The sequence below is a fragment of the Schistocerca nitens genome, chromosome 9 (genome assembly GCF_023898315.1).
Source record: "Schistocerca nitens isolate TAMUIC-IGC-003100 chromosome 9, iqSchNite1.1, whole genome shotgun sequence".
NCBI lineage: Eukaryota > Metazoa > Arthropoda > Insecta > Orthoptera > Acrididae > Schistocerca > Schistocerca nitens.
In genome coordinates, this window is record NC_064622.1 from 58,851,950 (window position 1) to 58,875,895 (window position 23,946).

At 43.9% G+C, this 23,946-nt stretch overlaps 1 protein-coding gene across 1 annotated transcript in view; it reads left to right on the forward strand.

The window, feature by feature from the left end:
* LOC126203283 (fatty acyl-CoA reductase wat-like) overlaps positions 1-23,946 on the forward strand; it is a 203,838-nt gene that overhangs the window by 143,981 nt on the left and 35,911 nt on the right. Inside the window, exon 5 of the mRNA XM_049937541.1 lies at positions 16,221-16,330. Coding sequence (XP_049793498.1) covers positions 16,221-16,330 — 110 coding nt within the window. The remainder of the gene's footprint in view (positions 1-16,220; positions 16,331-23,946) is intronic.

Below are 23,946 nucleotides of genomic sequence, written 5' to 3' on the forward strand. Positions count from 1 at the left end.
CGTCCCCATTTGTTGACTAAGGGATCGAGACGTGGCTGCCCGATCCGTTACAGCCGTGCGGATAAGATGCCTGTCATCTCGACTGCTAGTGATACGAGGTCGTTGGGATCCAGCACGGCGTTCCGTATTACCCTCCTAAACCCACCGATTCCGTATTCTGCTAACAGTTATTGTATCTCGATCCACGCGAGCAGCAATGTCGCGATACGATAAGCTGCAATCGCGATAGGCTACAATCCGACCTTTATCAAAGTCGGAAACGTGATGATACGCATTTCTCCTCCTTACACGAGGCATCACAACAACGTTTCACCGAGGAAACGCCGGTCAACTGCTGTTTGTGTACGAGAAATCGATTGGAAACTTTCCTCATGTCAGCACGTTGTAGCTGTCGCCACCGGAGCCAACCTTGTGTGAATGCTCTGAAAAGCTAATCATTTGCATGTCAGAGCGTTTTCTTCCTCTCGGTTAAATTTCGCGTCTGTAGCACGTCATCGTCGTGGTGAAGCAATTTTAATGTTCAGTAGTGTATATTCTCATGAACACCCCTGCCAGCAGTCCTTTGTAGTGGCTACGTTCCTGGCAAATTATCTGTCGTATCGCAGAAGGAACATCCATCTTCTTGTAGCTCTATTACACGACATCGTTCCCCCGAGGTGACGATAAAGGCCTTTTTGTTGCGTTAAAGGCAGCCTTGTCTAAAATCAACTCGCCACATTCAATCTCAAAGGCAACTAACGCTCAGGACAGTTACGACGTGTATTTAAAGCAAACCTGGTGTGCATCCTCATAGTGGTGGTACTCGCGCCGCTTTGATGTGACTGACGCATAATTGGAATAGACATTATCTTTCATATTTACAAACACGCCTACCGACTTTCGTTTATATCGCACAACTGCTTGGTGTTAGGATTTTTTCCCCGTCAGTGTGTAAACGCAGGGGAAGGGCAAGATTTTTAGATCTTTAAAGAAATATTTGCATGGTTTTCTGCTGCTTGCTTCTTTCATTATTGTTATAATTGTCTTTTGTTTCCTGGAAACTGTTTGTGTCTCGTCTATATTTTCCTAGAAAATGATATCGTGCTTCTGTGTGTACACTAGCAAACTATGCGGCCCTAACTGTTTCTACTTCTGTGTTATTGAAAGAATTCTTGCCACATAGTTATTATTTCCTAGTTTAGAATATAGGGATATGATATGAAGGTTTAAGATTTTCCTGGATATGAATCTCAAGAAATTTAGTTTGAGCAACAGCACGAATGTTTTGGTTATCCATACATATTATTCGTTGTGCTGCATTTGCATTTTGGTCTGTGTAGAAATTCGTGATTTTTTTTTTGGAATTAACTATTGGTTCTTCCTGGTAAATCATTTGGAACTTTCTTTCGTATCATCTTTTGCGGATGTAATAAGCCTTCTTTCCCTCCTTCAATCAATGGATTTGTTTCTCTGCAAACAGTACTGGTTCTGAATGCCTAATGTGTAATGAAATCATTGAAGTATACCGAGGAAGCAATGGACTTATAATTGAGCCCTGTGGAAACCTTGACTTAGTCCACATGGTTCTGAAAATTGTACCAGGAGTTATTTTCCTTCTGTGTACCTTATTAACATGAAAGCGATGTTCCAAATATGATTAAATCTACTCATTTGGCTCATTCCTTACATTACCGTTCAACTTTATCAGAAAGCACAGAATGTTCAGTCACCTCGAAACTAGGCCTGAGATTTTTCTGTGATTGTCCACTGCGTTTAAGACATTATTTATCAAGTTGAAAGTGTCTGATTCAGTTGACTGCTGTGGCTGAAACCGTGTCGACATCAAGAAATAATATTATACTTGCTGAATAATGTAATTACTTATTAAAGGAACGCTTTCTCAATATTTTTCGAAAACCCAGACAGTAGTGGCCCAGGCCTACACTTACACATAAAATGCTGATCACGTTCATTATGTAGGAGTACATAGATGTCTCCAGAAAAATAAGTGCTCCTTTTTACAGGAAGTTTTGACCAGGGAAATGAGTTATAATGCAATCTGATTATAATTACAATACTTATTCAGTGGTATATCAAAAATCAGTTCTTACCTTGAGCAGCAGAAAAATTATGGGCATTACGGCTTTGCCTCTATTAGTTAAATACAACAAGGATGCAGCCTCACACCCTATTTTTAATGTTTATGTTGCTGACACTGTTGGGCAATGAACGCAACAAGTTAACTCAAGAACAAAATCCTAGAAACATGCTTTTAAATATTATACTCTTAAGTTGATGACCAAATAACTTGACAAAAGATGGATGATTTACAATTTGCTCTACATCACTTGGACTTAATAGGTAAACTCTGTAACTTGAACATATCAGTAAATAAATCAAAATAATGGCTTTTAAAAGTAAATATCCAGTAAGTTCCAAAATAATGCTGAACGGAAAACCAGTTGAACTGGTATCTCTCTTTTAACTGTTGTGATGTGATGTAAGTTATGAATATGATAATGACCTTCATAAAGTTAAACAACTTTCAAATGATATGTGGCATTATACATACAACATTAACCAATAAAACCTTGACAGAAAGACAAAATTCTACAAAGTAATTGCAACACCTATGCTCGCTTATGGAAGTGTGACCTACACAATAAACGAAGAAGACCAAAGAAGTATAACGTCAGCTGAAATTAAATTTTTAAGGGAAGTATGAGTGTGTACTCTGAGAGAGCAAATAAAGACTTCTGAAATAAGGAAAGAATTAGATATATTTAGCGTAAATGAATAAATAGAATACGAGATAACAAAATAAAGGAAGCATATTCAAAGACTTGGAGCAAAAACAATAGACATGCGACGCAGTATAGACCTAAAGGAAAGAGATATGCAGGAAGACAAAGGAAAAGGCGGCTTTTGTGAAGACGGAGTGAGTTATAAGCCTTTAAGTGAAGAAGACATAGTTACTTCATGCAGTTCCATAATCTGATTCAGAGAACCTAAGGCACCTTGTAGCTGAAGCTTGTGCAACAAGGATGCGTAGCTCCATCTGATAATCTAACCCCTTTCTGGTCACACAGAGTGTTCAAAAAATGTGGAATACGTTTTTGAGATGTGGTACTACTCTTCGAAACAAGAAAAATAAGTCCACTACACATGGATCCGGAAATGCATACTTTCTGAGATAAACACGTGTTTTATAGGAGGTGTTCAATTCATGACAATGCACCCTCTGCCCTCCGACGTAAGAAATGAATCACCCTTTGAAGTATACCTGGTTGTTGTTGTACCTGCTGGCAGGCACTGAAGACGCGAACCCGCCGTGTCCACACATCGTTGACTGGCGTGGCATAGACAGGTTCCTTCAAGTGTCCCCATAACCAAAAGTCTAGGGGATTGAAGTCTGGGGAACGTGCAGGCCAAAATATGCCGCCACATTCCCTCCCCCCCCCCCCCCCTCGACCACTCCAACTGTCCTGAAATGTCTGCATCAGATGTTCGGGCACATTGTGTTGAAAGTGTGCACGTGTGCCATCATGTATGAGCTACATTTGTATTTCTTGGTGCAATTGGACAGTCTCCAGCAAGGTAGGCAATACATTGATGAGAAAGTCCAGATTATGCGTCCAGTTACACTACTGGCCATTAAAATTGCTACACCACGAAGATGACGTGCAACAGACACGAAATTTAACCGACAGGAAGAAGATGCTGTGATATGCAAAAGATGAACATTCCACAGCATTCACACAAGGTTGGCGCCGGTGGTGACACCTACAACATGCTGACATGAGGACAGTTTCCAACCGATTTCTCATACACAAACAGCAGTTGACCGGCGTTGCCTGGTGAAACGTTGTTGTGATACCTCGTGTAAGGAGGAGAAATGCGTACCATCACGTTTCCGACTTTGATAAAGGTCGGATTGTAGCCCATCGCGATTGCGGTTTATCATATCGCGACACTGCTGCTCGCGTTGGTCGAGATACAATTACTATTAGTAGAATATGGAATCGGTTGGTTCAGGAGGACAATACGGAAGGCCGTGCTGGATCCCAACGGCCTCTTATCACTAGCAGTCGAGATGAAAGGCATCTTGCCCGCATGGCTGTAACGGATCGTGCAGCCACGTTTCGATCCCTGAGTCAATAGATACGGACGTTTGCAAGACAACAACCTTCTGCACGAACAGTTCGACGACGTTTGCAGCAGCATGGACTATCAGCTCCGAGACCATGGCTGCGGTTACCCTTGACGCTACATCACAGACAGGAGCGCCTGCAATGGTGTACTCAACGACAAACCTGGGTGCACGAATGGCAAAACGTCATTTCTTCGGATTAATCCAGGTTCTGTTTACAGCATCCGTGTTTGGCGACATCGCGGTGAACGCACATTGGAAGCGTGTATTCGTCATCGCCATACTGGCGTATCACCCGGCGTGATGGTATGGGGTGCCATTGATTACACGTCTCGGTCACCTCTTGTTCGCATTGACGGCACTTTGAACAGTGGACGTTACATTTCAGATGTGTGACGACCCACGGCTCTACCCTTCATTCGATCCCTGCGAAACCCTACATTTCAGTAGGATAATGCACGACCGCATGTTGCAGGTCCTGTACGGGCCTTTCTGGACACAGAAAATGTTCGACTGCTGACCTGGCCAGCACGTTCTCCAGATCTCTCACCAATTGAAAACGTCTGGTCAATGGTGGCCGAGCAACCGGCTCCTCACAATGCGCCAGTCACTACTCTTGATGAACTGTGGTATCGTGTTGAAGCTGCATGGGCAGCTGTACCTGTACACGCCATCCAAGCTCTGTTTGACTCAATGCCCAGGAGTATCAAGGCCGTTATTAGGGCCAGAGGTGGTTGTTCTGGGTACTGATTTCTCAGGATCTATGCACCCAAATTGCGTGAAAATGTAATCACACGTCAGTTCTAGTATAATATATCTGTCCAATGAATACCCGTTTATCATGTGCATTTCTTCTTGGTGTAGCAATTTTAATGGTCAGTAGTGTAATTTTTGTGGTAGCACGTATGGCCCTATTAATCTATCGCTAAGTACGTCTGCCCATACATTGACTGAGAATCGGTGTTGATTCCCTCTTTCCTGAATTGCTTGGGGATTTACGCCTGCCCATACATGCTGGTTATGGAAATTCGCAACACCATGCCTTGCGAATCCGGCATCGTCGGTAAATGAAGTCTTTGACGTTAACAGTGGATCTGCGGCACACTTCTGCAACATCCATTGACAGAACCGCCGTCTGTCATGATGATGCTGTGGTCTTACGGCCAGAACGTGCTGGAGATGCTACGGCTACAGCAATTGTTCTTGAAGTAACCCCCAGATAAGAGAGTGAAACTCTCCTTCTGCTGCTGCTACTAATCATCGTACATTGGTCCCAGGGGTTACTTTCACCGAACGTATCAACGCTCCTCCATGTCAAGCGTGCGGACTGGGCGGGGTCTTCCACTGTCGGTCTTCCGAGGTGCTAGGATACCTGTGTCCCTCAGTCTCTGGAAAAGTCTGCCGAACAATTTATCAGAAGGCACTCTGCGCAGACTACTTCCCTTTTCTAAACCATAACAAAATATCATATCCGTCAAAAATGGCTCTGAGCACTATGGGACTGAACTGCTGCGGTCATCAGTGCCCTAGAACTTAGAACTACTTAAACCTAACTAACCTAAGGACAACACACACATCCATGCCCGAGGCGGTCGCGCGGTTCCAGACTGCATTGCCTAGAACCGCTCGGCCACTCTGGCCGGCGATCATACCCGACATTTTACTTGTCAAGTAGTAGGCTGCTTTAGCCAACAAATGTGGAAGAGAGAAAATGTAAATGTACTACACCGTTTGCACGCACAAAAATTGCAATAACAGTAAACTCTTAAGTGAACCCACGTTTGGAAGAAGGTAAAACACTGTGATACGTACCCAGAGTTGACAGTACTGTACAATACGGCAGACAAACACGACGAAAACTAACGTAACCCATGACACGATTCTAACCACACAGCTGACTGCAGACCTCCTAATATTAGGTAGAGTACAGTGAGTAAGACGTCATAACACCCCGCCGACACATCTGACGAAGCGCCAATGCAAAAACTATGCTAATATCCGCAACAAAGCGTCGCGCAGCCATTCTATAAACACGTGTTTATCTTGGGAAGTATGCGTTTCCGGACCCAAGTTTATTGGACTTATTTTTCTTGTTTCTATGAATGCTACCATCTCTCAAATTATTCTACACTTCTTTTAGCACCCTGTATAAAGATCCAAACCAATCTCATAGAACTTAACATGAACAGTAGCCAGCTGTCTGATTTTCCAAGTCGTCATTTACCTTACGAACTGTAAAGCATGCAAAGAATAGCAAACCGAGTTCGCTGATTGCAGTTCTGAAAAATACTTTTATACTGACTGCAGATGAACCTGTTTTTGACTTACATTTCTGCTGAAGTTTCCTGGCTGATTAAAACTGTGTGCTGGACCTAGACACGAACTCGGGACCTTTGCGTTTCGCGGGCAAGTGCTCTACCACTTGCATACTCCACATCCCCCAGACTGTGGCTAAGCCAGGTCTCCGCAATATCCTTTCTTTCTGCAACTTTCGCAGGTAGGAGACGAGGTACTGGATGAAGTAAGGCTGTGAGGATGGGGCGCGAGTCGTGCTTGGGTAGCTCAGATGGTAGAGCGGCTTTCCGCGGATGATGCTGTAGTATACAGAGAAGCTGCAGCATTAGAAAATTGTAGGAAGATCTTCAGCGGATAGGCACTTGGTGCAGAGAGTGGCAACTGACCCTTAACATAGATGAAAGTAATGTATTGCGAGTACATAGAAAGAAGGATCCTTTATTGCATGATTATATGATAGCGGAACGAACACTGGTAGCAGCTACTTCTGTAAAATATCTGGGAGTATGCGTACGGAACAATTTGAAGTGGAATGATCATATAAAATTGTTGGTAAGGTGGTTGCCACGTTGACATTCATTGGGAGAGTCATTAGAAAATGTAGTCCATCAACATAGGAGGCGGCTTACAAAACACTCGTTCGATCTATACTTGAGTATTGCTCATCAGTGTGGGATCCGTACCAGGTAGGGTTGACAGAGGAGATAGAGAAGATCCAAAGAAGAGCTGCGCGTGTCGTCACAGGGTTATTTGATAATCGTGATAGCGTTACGGAGATGTTTAGCAGACGCGAGTGGCAGACTCTGCAAGAGAGGCGCTCTGCATCGCGGTGTAGCTAGCTGTCCAGGTTTCGAGAGGGTGCGTTTCTGGATGAGGTATCGAATATATTGCTTCCCCATACTTATACCTCCCGAGGAGATCACGAATGTAAAATTAGAGAGTTTCGAGAGCGCACGGAGGCTTTCTGGCAGTCGTTGTTCCCGCGAACCATACGCGCCTGGAACAGGAAAGAAAGGTAAGGACAGTGGCACGTAATGTGCCCTCCACCACACACCGTTGGGTGGCTTGCGGAATATAAATGTAGATGTAGATGGCAAAGGTCACGAGTTCGAGTCTCTGTACGGCACACAGTTTTAATCTGCCAGGAAGTTTCATATGAGCGTACACTCCGCTGCAGAGTGAAAACGAACGATGACTGATCACACTCTAAATTAAATGTAGAGTGCAAAATTCATATAGTATCACGTAAATAGATGTATCTTTCAACTTGATTTGATCAGTGACAATGTAAATAAATAATAGGCACTTCAGTACAAGGTCTTGAGCAGTCGAAATGCAACCTTCTACTCACTCCGGTCTTCTCCAAGTCTTCCATCGCTGGGAATAATGTCGCATTGAAGGGTTCCTATACAGATAAGGACTACCACCACCAACTCCATAGGCATAGCTCTACGTTTTTGGAAGTGATGACTGAGGCATTATGTCTAACTCTCGTAGAAAACCTGCACACTTTATTCTCATTTCTACGTTAAGGTAGTAATCGCTGAATTCTTTTCTATAATCTAAACTCAGATCTTATTGCTGCAAACTACTAAAAGATACTATGCATTTCTGCCAATAAAGTATCGTTTGCAAAGTACCGTTGGACAAACTGATTGTAAACACGTGAGTAACTGATAAACTGTTGGAATGAGATTAAAACATCCTCGGAGTTTTACCAGAAGGCTTTCCATAACGCAGCTTCAGTGTACAGGAGGTGGACACAAATATGGAAACGACAAAACCACAACACATTTCCATGCCTAATACGGTGTAGGAAATCCATTGGTATTCAAAGCAGCTTACAGTACTCTCGCAATAGATAAAAACAGCTTCAGTACGGTTTTCAAGGGAATCTTATACCATTACTCCCGCAAATCAGTGCTATGTTCAGGTAACGATAGTGCAAGAAGATGGCGATCACGCGCAATTCTCTCTAAAGCACCGGGTGATCAAAAAGTCAGTATAAATTTGAAAACTTTATAAACCACGGAATAATGTAGGTGTTGTTGTTGTTGTTGTGGTCTTCAGTCCTGAGACTGGTTTGACGCAGCTGTCCATGCTACTCTATTCTGTGCAAGCTTCTTCAATTTCCAGTACCTACTGCAGCCTACATCCTTCTGAATCTGCTTAGTGTATTCATCTCTTGGCCTCCCTCTACGATTTTTACCCTCCACGCTGCCCTCAAATACTAAATTGGTGATCCCTTGATGCCTCAGCACATATCCTACCAACCGATCCCTTCTTGTGGTCAAGTTGTGCCACAAACTGCTCTTCTCCCCAATTCTGTTCAATACCTTCTCATTAGTTATATGATCTACCCATCTAACCTTCAGCATTCTTCTGTAGCACCACATTTCGAAATCTTCTATTCTCTTCTTGTCTAAACTATTTATCGTCCATGTTTCACTTCCATACATGGCTATACAAATTCTTTCAGAAACGACTTCCTGACACTTAAATCTATAGTCGATGTTAAATTTCTCTTCTTCAAAAACGCTTTCCTTCCCATTGCCAGTCTACATTTTATATCCTCTCTACTTCGACCATCATCAGTTATTTTGCTGCCCAAATAGCAAAACTCCTTTACTACTTTAAGTGTCTCATTTCCTAATCTAATTCCCTCAGCATCACCCGATTTAATTCGACTACATTCCATTATCCTCGTTTTGCTTTTGTTGATGTTCATCTTATACCCTCCTTTCAAGACACTGTCCATTCCGTTGAACTTCTGAGTCCTTTTCTGTCTCTGACAGAATTACAATGTCAATAATGTAGATAGAGAAGTAAAAATTGATACACGTGCTTGGAATCACATGGGGTTTTAATAGAACCAAAAAACAAAAAAAAAGTTCACAAGATGTCCGACAAAGCCGCTGGACAGCAAAACGTCAGTGACTGCGCATGACAATCGTGTATAAAAGGAGCTGTGATGAGAGAGAGAGAATGAGATGCGCCAGCAGTCGCAGCATGTTGACGTTACCTGAAAAGGCGCTTTTAGTGAAGCTGCATTATCAGAATGGGGAATGTGCTAGTTCAGTGTTTCGATCCTATCGCCATAGGAAGGGGATTCGAACGGGTAAAGGTCTGTTGACAAATGCAGCTGTGGCGAGAATGATTTCGAAGTTCGAAGCCACGGGTTGTTAGACGATAGACCCCGTAGTTGCCGAACGAGCACAAGGCGTAATGCTGCCTGAGACAGTTCAGGAAGAAATGGAGACTGTAGCGGATTCGCCTATGCACGGGGAAGTCAGCGCTAGTGCAGTCTCACGTCGCACCGGCATTCCACACACTACTGTTTAGTTGGCACTTAGGCGTACCCTCCGATGCTATCCGTACAAAATCCATTGGCATCATGAACTCTTACCTGGCGATTTAGCGAAGCGGAGGGCATTTGCGATGTGGGCGTTTCAAAAGACGGCGGAACATGATGATTGGTTGAGTAACGTGTTGTGGACCGACGAAGCTCATTTCACCCCGAGGGTCTGTCAACGCCCACAACTGCAGAACGTGGGCTACCGAAAATCCTAGAACTGTCGTGGAAACTCTATTGCACGACGTGAAAGTCACGGTATGGGTTGGATTTACCACATGTACCGTTATCGGGTCTTTTTTCTTCGAGGAAATGCGTGATTCTGGTTTTGTAGCTGATACCGTGACGGGTAAGAGGTACGCCGATATGTTACAAAATCGCATCATCCCCAGCCTGGCTGATAAACACCTGCTGGAGCGTACGATGTTTATGCAGGATAGCGCTCCACCCCGTATTGCTAGACTCGTGAAAGATCTCTTGCGCGCGTCGTTTGGTGATGATCGTGTGCTCAGCCGCCACTTTCGTCATACTTGGCCTCCCAGGTCCCCAGACCTCAGTCCGTGCGATTATTGGCTTTGGGGTTACCTGAAGTCGCAACTGTATCGTGATCGACCGACATCTCTAGGGATGCTGAAAGACAACATCCGACGCCAATGTCTCACCATAACTCCGGACATGCTTTACAGTGCTGTTCACAACATTATTCCTCGACTACAGCTATTGTTGAGGAATGATGGTGGACATATTGAGCATTTCCTGTAAATAACATCGTCTTTGCTTTGTCTTACTTTATTATGCTAATTATTGCTATTCTGATCAGATGAAGCGCCATCTGTCGGACATTTTTTGAACTTTTGTAGTTCTAATAAAACCCCATGTCATTCCAAGCATGTGTTTCAATTTGAACCTCTATGTGCATTATTCCGTGATTTATTCAGTTTTCAAATTTATACTGACTTTTTGATCACCCGGTAGACCACAAAGCTCAGCAATATTGACATGTGGTGACTGGGGTGGGAAGGAGAGATGTGACAAAGCCAGTATTGGACGATGTGAGCTGTATGAGCATGGGCGTTGTCTTGTAACATAGCGTCACTATTAGAAAACAAGCAAATTGTACCGTGGGATGGACCTGATGAGCCCAGATGGTCTTATAATTTTTTGCAGTAACGCGACCTTGCAGCGTAACCATAGAGCTCATGGAATACCGTGACGTTGCTCCCAATTCATCACCCAACGCCCATCATGTTTCACCCTGGTGACGTAAACTCAGCTACAAGTTGCAAATCATGTGCCACAAGACGCAAGACTCGTCCGACCAAATTACTTTCTTCCAATGCTCCATAGACCATTTTTTTCAAAAGAGTAAAGTGTCATTTGACTGCTTTTTATTACAATATATAACCATAATTGTACACAGTCAAATGGCGGCCTAATATTTTGAAATGTATTGTATGATTGTGGCTCAACGCCGGTGAAAACTCTCTACGTTCTAAGTTTTACAGCTTCGGCAGCACGTTTTCCTGCTACGTCCATTCGCATAATTGTTGACTTGTTTCCAAATTACAGCTCACTCCGCAATTCTTTGCTTATGGAACTCCCTTCGTGATGCTTTGGTGCTGCCATGGTTCGCGAGTGCGATATTCAGTTGTGCAGTGGCATTTGCAGCTGTTATCCTCTTAGTTTTCGTTACAATCCTCTTCAATGACGTTCTTTCGCGGTCACTCAAGACATGCGTCGTGACAGTACATGATCAGTTTTCCTGATTTACCTGTATGCGGTATAAATCTTAGATAAGCTGCTTCTTGAAACACCAAACACTTCGTATACTGTGGCTACACAAGCACCATACGAGAACCAACTATTCTGCCATGTTCGACTTCACTAAGCTCTAAAATAATGTACTCAACTACAGAGAACACTGTTTTGACCACGACTGACACTTTATGTATTGACATGGCAAAGATGCCGTTCCTGGTAATATGACAGCGCAAACTGCAGGGCTGACTACCGTCTGCATTTACACTCTACGGTAAAAAAACGACTTACCACGAAGGAATTATCCGAATGGGACGGAAATCGCAGTAGATGTGATCTGCATATACAAACAAAATATAACAGTTTCATAGAAATTGGATGATTTATTCAAGATAAGGAGCTTCACAACCTGAGCAAGTGAATAACGCGTTATCCGCCTCTGGCCCTTATCCAAATAGTTATTCGCCGGGGCACTGATTGATACAATTTTTGGCTGGCCTCCTGGCATATTCTGTCCAATTGGAGGGTTAAATAGTCAAAATCACAAGATGGTTAGAGGGCCCTATCGGCAATGTCCGAAACGTTCGCAAATGGGAAGAGAAGAGGCAACCTTATTGGCGAAGCTATGGTCTGGCAAGAACAAAGACAAGCAGTAGATACTATCACCGTGTACGGGCAGGCATTATCTTGCTGAAATGTAAGACCAATATGGCTTGCCATGGAGGGCAACTGTGTGGCCGAGCGGTTCTAGGCGCTTCAGTCTGGAACCGCGCGACCGCTACGGTCGCAGGTTCGAATCCTGCCTCGGGATGGGTGTGTGTGATGTCCTTGGGTTAGTTAGGTTTACGTAGTTCTAAGTTAAAAAAAATGTTCAAATGTGTGTGAAATCCTATGGGACTTAACAGCTAAGGTCATCAGTCCCTAAGCTTACACACTACTTAACCTAAGTTATCCTAAGGACAAACACACACACCCATGCCCGAGGAAGGACTCTAACCTCCGCCGGGACCAGCCGCCCAGTCCATGACTGCAGCACCCTAGACCGCTCGGCTAGTTCCGCGCGGCCAGTTCTACGTTCTAGGGGACTGGTGATCCCATATTTTAAGTCCTATAGTGCTCAGAGCCATTTGAAACTTTGAAGGGCAACAAAACGGAACGTCCAACATTTTCAACGTACCGCTGTGCTGTGAGAGCGGCGGATGACAACCTAAGGGGTTATGCGTCGAAATAAAATGGCACCTGACACTATCACTCATGGCTGTCGGGCCTTAAAATGGGCGAAATTCGGACTAGAATCCCATCACTCTCCGGGACGTCTCTGCTCAATGAGATTACAGGCTGAAGACGTGTCTGGAGACGCCCTGTGCAACAGGGTCTGGACACCTAGGAGTGATGTTCTAGTGTGCCATATATTTCGCAACAGAACCCCTTTGGTTGTCATCCGCAGCACTCTCACAGCACAGCGGTACGTCGAAAATGTTTGACGTCCTGTTTTGTTGTCCATGGCAAGCCATCCACGGCTTACATTTCAACAAGATAATGCCCATCCGCACTCGACGAGAGTTTCTGTAACTTCTCTTCGTGCTTGTCAATCCCTAGCTTGGGCAGAAAGTTTGCCGGATGTCTCCACAAACGAGAACGTTTGAAGCATTATGGGAAGGGTTCTCCAACCAGTTCGGTGTTTTGGCGATCTAACGCGCCAGTTGGACAGAATCTGGAACGATGTCCCCCAGGAGGCCATCTATCAACTCTATTAATCATAGGCAGGCCGAGTACCTGTTTACATAAGGATTCAAATGGTTCAAATGGCTCTGAGCACTATGGGACTCAACTGCTGAGGTCATTAGTCCCCTAGAACTTAGAACTAGTTAAACCTAACTAACCTAAGGACATCACACACATCCATGCCCGAGGCAGGATTCGAACCTGCGACCGTAGCGGTCTCGCGGTTCCAGACTGCAGCGCCAGAACCGCGCGGCCACTTCGGCCGGCTTACATAAGGACAGAGGTGGACCAACGCATTGGTGACTTGCTCACTTTGTAAACCTCTTGTGTTTACATCTACATCTACATACATTCTGCGCAATCCACCATACGGTGCGTGGCGGAGGGTACCTCGTACCACAACTAGCATCTTCCCTCCCTGTTCCACTCCCAAACAGAACGAGGGAAATAGGACTGCCTATATGCCTCTGTAAGAGCCCTAATCTCTCTTATCTTTGTGGTCTTTCCGCGAAATGTAAGTTGGCGGCAGTAAAACTGTACTGCAGAAAGCCTCAAATGCTGGTTCTCTAAATTTCCTCAATAGCGATTCACGAAAAGAACGCCTCCTTTCCTCTAGAGACTCCCACCCGAGTTCCTGAAGCATTTCCGTAACACTCGCGTGATATCAGACCTACCAGTAACAAATCTAGCAGCCCTCCTCCGAATTGCTTCTATGTCCTCCCCCAATCCGACCTGATAGGGATCCCAAACGCTCGAGCAGTACTCAAGAATAGGTAGTATTAGTGTTTTATAAGATGTCTCCTTTACAGATGAACAACATCTTCCAAAAATTCTACCAGTGAACCGAAGACGACTATCCGCCTTCCCCACAACTGCCATTACATGCTTGTCCCACTTCATATGACTCTGCAATGTTACGCCCAAATATTTAATCGAATTGACTGTGTCAAGCGCTACACTACTAATGGAGTATTCAAACATTATGGGATTCTTTTTTCTATTCATCCGCATTAATTCAGATTTATCTATATTTAAAGATAGCTGCCATTCTTTACACCAATCACAAATCCTGTCCACCTCATCTTGTAAACCTCCTAGTCACTCAACGACGACGTCTTCCCGTACACCACAGCATCATCAGCAAACACCCGCACATTGCTATCCACCCTATCCAAAAGATCATTTATGTGGATAGAAAACAACAGCGGACATACCACACGTCCCTGGGGCACTCCAGATGACACCCTCACCTCCGATGAACACTCACCATCGAGGACAACGTACTGGGTTCTATTACTTAAGAAGTCTTCGAGCCACTCACATATTTGGGAACCAGTCCCATATGCTCATACCTTAGTTAGGAGTCTGCAGTGAGGCGTCCGCAGCTCGTGGTCGTGCGGTAGCGTTCTCGCTTCCCGCGCCCGGATTCCCGGGTTCGATTCCCGGCGGGATCAGGGATTTTCTCTGCCTCGTGATGACTGGGTGTTGTGTGATGTCCTTAGGTTAGTTAGGTTTAGGTAGTTCTAAGTTCTAGGGGACTGATGACCTCAGATGTTAAGTCCCATAGTGCTCAGAGCCATTTGAATCATTTTTTTGAAGTGAGGCACAGAGTCAAACGCTTTCCGGAAGTCAGGGAATATGGCATCCGTCTGATACCCTTCTTCCATGGTTCGCAAGATATCATGTGAAAAGAGGACGAGTTGCGTTTCGCAGGAGAGATGCTTTCTAAAGCCGTGCTGATGCATGGACAGCAACTTCTCTCAAGGAAATTAATTATATTCGAACTGAGAATTTGTTGGAGAATCCTGCAACAAACCGATGTTAAGGATATTGGTCTGTAATTTTGAGGATCCGTCCTTCTACCCTTCTTATATACAGGCGTCACCTGCGCTTCTTTCCAGTCGCTCGGGACTTTACGTTGGGCAAGAGATTCGCGATAAATGCAAGCTAAGTAAGGAGCCAATGCAGTAGAGTACTCTCTGTAAAACCGAATTGGAATCCCATCACGACCTGGCGATTCATTTATTTTCAACCCATTCAGCTGCTTCCCAACCCCAGGGATGTCTATCACTATGTCCTCCATACGGGAATCTGTACGAGACTCAAACCGCGGTATGTTTGTACGATCCTCCAGCGTGAAAGATTTCTCAGATGCTAAATTTAAAATTTCAGCTTTCGTTTTGCCAGGCCAGACTGATCAGTGAGTGACTGGATGGAAGCCTTCGACCCGCTTACCGATTTTACGTAAGACCAGAATTTCTTAGGGTTTTCAGCAAGATCTTTTGCTAAGGTATGACGGTGCTAGTGGTTGAATGCTTCGCGCATCGCTCTTTTTGCAGCAGCACGAATCTCTACTAACTTTTGCCTGTCCCCATTCTCCCGCTCTTCCTTGTACCGCGAGTGCAACTGCCTTTGCTTCCTGAGCATTCTCCGAATTGCGCTGTTAAACCACGGTGGGTCTTTTCCGTCGGTAACGCACTTTTTCGGCACACACTTTTCCAATGCGTGATTTACAATATGTCTAATGTGTTTTATGTGTTTGAATAAGTCACTCAGTTTTTCAAATGGTTCAAATGGCTCTGAGCAATATGGGACTCAACTGCTGTGGTCATTAGTCCCCTAGAACTTAGAACTACTTAAACCTAACTAACCTAAGGACATCACACACACCCATGCCCGAAGCAGGATTCGAACCTGCGACCGTAGCAGTCGCACGGTTCCGGACTGCGCGCCTAGAACCGCAAGACCACCGCGGCCGGCCACTCAGTTTTTCATTTGTTTGTCTGTGCATTTACGTAACATCTGACGATTTCTGTTCTTTTTGGATAATTCATCCGCGGTGAATGTATGTTCAAGCATGCATTTCTAGCGATATTTCCATAGTTATGTTCAGCGCCTATGCATCAGCTGCAGACGCGAGAGGAGGGGTCAGTTAGAGCTGAGTGTGTGACCACTGTCCAGGTTGCCGCTCGGCTACCCCAACACGTACACGCTGACCAAGGCGGTGGCCGAGCAGCTGGTGCGCGACGAGGGCTTCGGGCTGCCCGTGGCTATCGTGCGGCCCTCCATGGGTGAGTAAGCGCTGCGCTGGCTCCTCTCCACGCTCGGGGAGCGAATCTTCCACTCAACGGCAAGCTGTGCGCTGTTTTTAAAAACTTCCAAGTAGAATAAAACTGTGTGCCTGACGGACTCGAACCCGAAACCTTTGCTGGATAGCTCTGTCTGCAATAGGCAAGGTTCCACGATCGTGCCTCGGTCTGGCACACAGTTTTGATCTTCCATGACGATTCCTATTGTGATGACCTCAACCCACAGGAAAAATAATTATCAAAATCTGAACTGTGAAGTCATCCAAAATTCTAGTTGCAAAACCACACTCTTTGTTATACTTCTCAATTGGTCACAATCCCACTTTGTTTATGAACTGAACACTAATATTCACAAGAAACTGCTCTGAAGTTAACCTGAACCGACAAAATTGTGTATATATTCTCTGAAGCTTCAAAGACATCTAAGACAATATCAGAAAGGAATTAGAAAAAGTGACAAAATTTCGTGAATCACACACAATACTGTTAATAATTGCATGAACACTGGGGGGGGGGGGGGGGGGTTCACCATACATCTACCCAGTTTTGAGTATAACCAGTGTCTTAATATTACGACTCGTAGCAATACAATACCAGAAACTTTTATTACTGGGTACACAGTCCCTACTGGATTTAACAGCTGACATTTATAATTCCCGCTCAAGTCAGGAAATGCACCAATACGGGAATAGCAGCTTTTACGTTATTGGTCAGAACGCAAGCAATTATGGCAGTCGCCGTAATTTTCGCGCGTAGCCATATTTCGCGACAAAATACTCTTAGTTACTGTCATATATCTAGTCTCATAACAATACATAAAACTACATAAAATAACTACAATAATTTTGACATGCAAGGAGAATTAGTTCTAATGAGAGGAAGAAGTTTATATATACTGGTGTTTCAACAATGACTACCAGGCAACTTTTAATTCACTGATTGTAATTTTATTTACGTCAGCAGAAAGCAAACACAAACTAAACAAAGAATTTATTCGAATAGAGTCCGTAATTCTTATAGTTTTAATAGAGAAAGAAAGTTTCTAGGTCAGGGGATAGCGTTTCGGCGAAATCTCTTAACTTTTTGTTGCATACGAAGCGTTGCGTTGGGCAGCACGATATCGACGGGTTACGATGATGAGAGCAGGGTACAGACAGTTCCGCTGGTTAATCTTCTCCGGCGAAACGCAAATAAAGTTCCGGCACAGCTGTATCATCAACCCCGTGGTAATTAACAAACCACAAGACGCCAGTATACGACCGTTGTTGAGTTTTGCTATTTGGGAGCAAAATAACTGATGATGGTCGAAGTAGAGAGGATATAAAATGTAGACTGGCAATGGCAATGAAAGCGTTTCTGAAGAAGAGAAATTTGTTAACATCAAGTATAGATTTAAGTGTCAGGAAGTCGTTTCTGAAAGTATTTGTATGGAGTGTAGCTATGTATGGAAGTGAAACGTGGACGATAAATAGTTTAGGCAAGAATAGGATAGAAGCTTTCGCTAATGTGGTGCTACAGAAGAATGCTGAAGATTAGATGGGTAGATCACATAACCAATGAGGAGGTACTGAATAGAATTGGAGAGAAGAGAAATTTGTGGCACAACTTGACTAGAAGAAGGGATCGGTTGGTAGGGCATATTCTGAGGCATCAAGGGAACACCAATTTAGTATTGGAGGACAGCGTGGAGGGTAAAAATTGTAGAGGGAGGCCAAGAGATCAATACATTAAGCAGATTCAGAAGGATGTAGGCTGCAATAGGTACTGGGACGTGAAGAAGCTTGCTCAGGATTGAGTAGCATGGAGAGATGCATCAAAGCAGTCTCTGGACTGAAGACCTCAACAACAACATGAAAAAAAAACGTACATTAATTACAACCCACGGCGTTCACACACACTTTACTCAACATGTAAACGTCATTACAGATATTCGGATATAGGTTATGACATGTTCGATATACCTGCCATCAGTGTCGGTGATGTGGCGCGGACGAGTAGCGAAATTCTGCATGACCCGCTGAAGTGTCGGAACATCGATTTTGTCGATGCCCTCCTGAATGGCTGTTTTCAGCTCAGCAATAGTTTTGGAGGTATTGCTGTACACCTTGTCTTTAATATAGCCCCAGAAAAAGAAGTCGCACGTGCTCAGATACGGAGAATATGGCGGCCAATCTAGGTCCATGCCAGTGGCCTCTGGGTACGACAGAGCCAGAAGGCGGTCCCCAAAGTGCTCCTCCAGGACATCAAACACTCTCCTGCTTCGACGGAGTCGAACTCAGTCTCGCATGAACCACATCTTGCCGAAGTTTGGATAAAGCAGATGGAATCATCTTCCAAAACCTTCACGTACCGTTCGTTAGTCACCGAGCCATCAAAGAATATCGCACCGATTATTCCGTGACACAGGCACCCGTTGAGGGCGAAGAGACTTCTATATCCCGAAATGCGGATTCTCAGTCCCCTAAATTTTACTTATTGAGGAAAGTGGACTTCGTCGCTGAACCAAACCATATAGCGCGTACTAATTTCCTCATGCTCCGCGTCCAACCGGTGCAGTTTGGACGTCCTACCGCAAACCGTTCAGAAGTTATGACGATTTTATTTCATACAGTTCACAAATTGTAACCCTGTATCTTGCAAGGACTCTGTATTTTCAATGTGAGCACAGGAGAGCAATACGATGATGTACAGTCTTCCACGCAGGTCTTCTTTCTTTAACGTTGCTGGGAGGGAAGACAGAATTTCGTAGTCTACGTGATTTTTTTGCTCCTGACTTTACACAAAAAAAAAAACAGTTCCACGGTTAGAAGTAGTACAACACATAAAACACTCTTCTCTGGAAGCTTATCTGATTTGAGTGAAATATCCTTTCCCAGCTGGCCCAGTACAAAATTTCTAAACCTTCAATTAATGTTTAAGTAAAGCCGACTATTGCACGAGAATGGGATCCAGAGATATCCGTTATTGAGTGAGTAAACAAGTAATACTGACAGCTGAAGAACGTTCTGTCTTCATCACGTAAATTTCGTGCTGTTTATTACTATAAAAAAAAAACACTTTTGAATGAAGTCACATAGTTTTTATGGTTTCAAAACATCCCAAATATTGTCTATTAAAGTCCCTACAATTTCCCAATGTATCTAAATATGTGATAAAATTTGAAATCAGTTTCAGTTAAACTGTTACTTCGAGATATCTCTTGTGCAACTTCAAGGAAAACAGCTTTATTTTCAGATTAATATGTATTTTTCTCTCGTAACACCTAAAAGCAACGCAACACAGATTAAATGCAGGGTCGGATCAGAAGGAAGAACAGCAGTAATACAGTAACAGAAATGCAAGAATGCCTCACGTTAGTATATCGGTATAACGAAAAATTACAATGGTTACAGCTGCATATTCCTTAAAACAATAGGTTCTAATCGATTTTAATATTGTTTAATATTAATGTTAATTTAATGAGTATTGATAATAATTTAATTTACTATATGCAACAATTACTTATATTTACAAATTACAATTTCTTATAGACAAAAGGAGTGGTTACATACTGTATATCCTCTACGCAGCTAAACATATTCCACCTGTACATCTCCTCCAGTACGCCGACAACTTTCCCAGTACTATATCCCACTCTCCAGAAATCCCAACGATCTGTTCAGATCAACTAGTCTACCTACATTTACTAGGGCCATGAAAGTGAAGCAGCGGTTGAAAAGGGAATGAGTGGTGTTGTTGAATCTGTACACTGAGAAGGCAGTATAGGAAACCAAAGGAAAATTCCGACAAGGAAGTTAAACTTCAGGGAGAAGAAATATAAATTTTGAGTTTCGCCAGTGACATTGTAATTCTGTGAGAGACAGCAAACTGTTTGGAAGTGCAGTTGAACATAGTGAGCAGTGTCTTGAAAGACGGGTATAAGATGAACGTCAACAAAAGCAAAATACGGCTAATAGAAACCAGTTGAGTTAAATCACGCGATGCTGATGGAATTAGATTAGGAAACTATACACTAAAAGTAGTAGATGGGTTTTTCTAAATGTACAGTAAAATAACTGATGATGGCCGAAGTAGAAAGGATATGAACTATAGACTGGCGGTGGCAAGAAAAGCGTCTCTGAGGAAGAGGGATTTATTAACATCGAATGTAGATATATGTGTTAGGAAGTCTTTGTGTACCAAACGATGCTTCTGTTAACAGTTCCAAGTGCCATGCGCTAACGTCTTTGTTCCGCAAGATTTGCACACGATTGTTGAGTCATCTAAAGTTATGAACCCATTCCATTTATCCCCAGCGCATACAGTTGCCTTTGATTTTAATACGTTCACGCCGGTGTATACCACCTGTGGCGCTCGATAAATCCACTGAGCAGCGTGTACCACTAGTGGCTCCCGCCTGACTCTACAAATTACGCTACCTGCAAAACACTACCGTTTTATGTATTACCTACCAGTCAGGCGCAACAAACCGCTATGAACACAATGCACTTCAACGAGTGAGCTCTGTGAGAAAATGAAATATTGCATAATTTTTGATTAATCTAGAGTAAATTTTATGTGATCCTTTTTTAAAAAAAGAAAATGATCTTAAGCCATTTCTTTAAATAAAAGGTCAATATACCAAAATAGTAGCCTACGGCCATGGAATACGACCGCTGCTCCTCGGTGAGAAAATTCTCATCGCCAGCGTGAACGTGTTAAAGATATTGCTGAAAATCTGTTAAGGCAGGCGTATAAGGTCCCCAAATGCAGTATGATCCGTCTCAAAGAACTATTTAAAATTCTTAGCCTGAAACTGAAGAATGAAAAATGTCACTGTATTCAAAAGAGGAAAGCCCAAGGCAGAAGTATGCTGTGGCATTCTTCATGTGAAAAATCAGCCATGTTAATCAGTTGCAAACTAGAAAGTCCTGTTGACATGCAGCCAGAAATTTTCTGACTTGCAACCGCTCTTCGTCGGCTACACTCCACTACTGCGAAAAAGAAAAACTCCGGCGTTGGTCGTATAAATTTGAAGCAGTTTTCTTTTTATTATTGCATATCAATTTCAATCACACAGTGATCATCTCCAGTGCAAGCCTAAGTCTAGTGACATGATATAACACTGCACAAAATCTAATTTCAAAACTTCGCTGTTTACCGTGAAGGACATGCCAACTAGCACGTCAGAGTCAAACTCCACTATATTTTAACTGGGCACTTGGAACGACGCATCTGTAAGTAATTATCGGAATGCAACGGAAATCGTTAGCTGTGATGAACATTACGGACAAACAAAACTATCAGGAAAATTGGATGATTTATTCAAGAGAAAGAACTGCACAAAATCAGGATTGACTGATAGAGCTGTCGGATGTCCTCCTGAGGGATAAAGTGGCAAGTTGTGACGAAGTGACGCTTTAGAACGCCAAAATCCGGAGCTAGTTGGAGGACCCTCCTCAGTTGGGGAGGGATCCGGCGACCTTTCTTGCGAAGATGGGGTTTGAAAAGCACGAAGAAAAGCAGAGGAAACTCTTTCCATGTGCGAGTGATGAGTTCCGCTTCGAACAGAGCCCTGATGTCCACAGAAGACGTGTCCGGAGACGCCCCATACAGCGGTGGGATACCAACGTAACTGTCGCCAGTCATACCGGCCGATAAACAGGAGTGATGGTTTGGAGGGCCACTTATTTTCATAGAAGGACCCCTTTCGTTAGCATCGGCGGCACAGTTATACCACAGCGGTACGTCGACGATATTGTAGGTCCGTTTTGTTGCCCTTAGCGACAAGCCATACTGGGCTCACATTTCAGCAAGATAATGCTCGCCCACTGAGGTCGAGATTCTCTACTGCTTGTATTAGTGCTTGCCAAACCTCTTGTTGGCCAGCAAGGTCACCGGATCTCTCCCCAGTTGAGGACTTTTGAAGCATTCAAATGTTGAAATGTGTGTGAATTCCTAAGGGACCAAACTGCTGAGGTCTTCGGTCCCTAGACTTACACACTACTTAAACTAACTTAACGCTAAGGACAACACTCACACCAATGCCCGAGGGAGGGCTCGAACCTCCGGCAGGAGGGGACGCGCAATCAGTGGGGTTGCGCCTGTAACCGCGCGGCCGCTCCACGCGGCTTTGAAGCATTATGGGCAGGCCCCTCCAACTAGCTCGGTATTTTTAAAAACTAATGCACCAATTGGACAGAATATGAAACGATATCCCACAGGGCATCCAACAATTCTGTTAACCAATGCCAAGCCCAATAACTACTGCATCAGGCCAGAGGTGGACCAACGAGTTATAGATTTGTTCATTTTGTGAAGCACTGTCTCTTGAGTAAATGTTCCATTTTTTCCTGAAATTTGTCCTTCCTTACATGTGCATCACATCTACCGATTTCCATCACACTTGGATATTTTTTAAATGACTATTCGAATCATGCCATTCCTGGGGTACTTCCGTTGTATGTCAAGCTGAAACTAAGAGTGAGGTTCTGTATCACGTTTTTTTTTAGCAACCTGGGGTACATGTTTCACATAACCGTTATAAATCGAACTGAGCAAACAGATGATCGCCGAATCCCCACGAAAAGTCAGGCGTCTTGCCCCTGTTACAAAACAATAATATTTTATTTTTTCTAACTCGAGACATACGTTTTCCTTCATTAGGGCTCTTTATCCGTTCTTTTTTTTATTTATTTATTACAACAAATCTCTAATGCCTTGTAGTTTTAGAACTAGTAATTTCAATTCATGGTCCGGTCCACCAGTTACGCTGTCCGTTTGAACATCTCCCCCTCTAGAGGATTCCTGTTCGCCCAGCAATGGATGTTTAAAAACGATAACACCTCTGGAACGAACTGCCGTCGTGCTATCCGGACATTATTCCTGGCTGACTGGCGCCATCGCTGGCTACGTATGCTCTGAGAGCACCCCGCTATCTCCTTACCTTGTACCTTATATGGTGTCGTCCTTGTGTGTTGTTGTGCATACGGCAGGCCACCTTCGTCCTTCAAACCATAACCCAAAATGATGTCAGCCTCGCCGGCCATTGTGGCCGGGCGGTTCTAGGCGCTTTCCCGCCTCGGGCATGGATGTGTGTGATGTCCTTAGGATAGTTAGGCTTAATTAGTTCTAAGTTCTAGGGGACTGATGACCTCCGATGTTATGTCGCATAGTGCTCAGAGCCATTTGAACCATTTTTGATGTCTGCCTCAGATACATGTGATTTTAGCTGGAATCACAGAGAGAGCAGACAAATGTTGCTGTGACTGCTGGCGGCACCATCAGATAATGGTGGCAGCCCAGCTGTGCATCCTTTCACCCACCCTCACCGGCAGCCTTCCACTTGCTGACAAAGCGACGTCAGTACCCCCACTCTGTCGCTGAGTGAAATGCTCCGACTGATGGCTGTTTACAATGCCCTTTCTCTTTAATAAACTACCCCGTTGCTTGGTTTGTGTAGGGCAGAGTCTAATACCCCGGAACACTTTTCAGACTTCCGTCTCTAGCCAGTCCTGTAAAATAAATTCAGTATATTTTCTTATTCCATGTAACATGTGCTGCAGTCTTTGCCTGGAATTACGATGATTACGTGTCCTCTGAATCTTTCGTGGTAACAT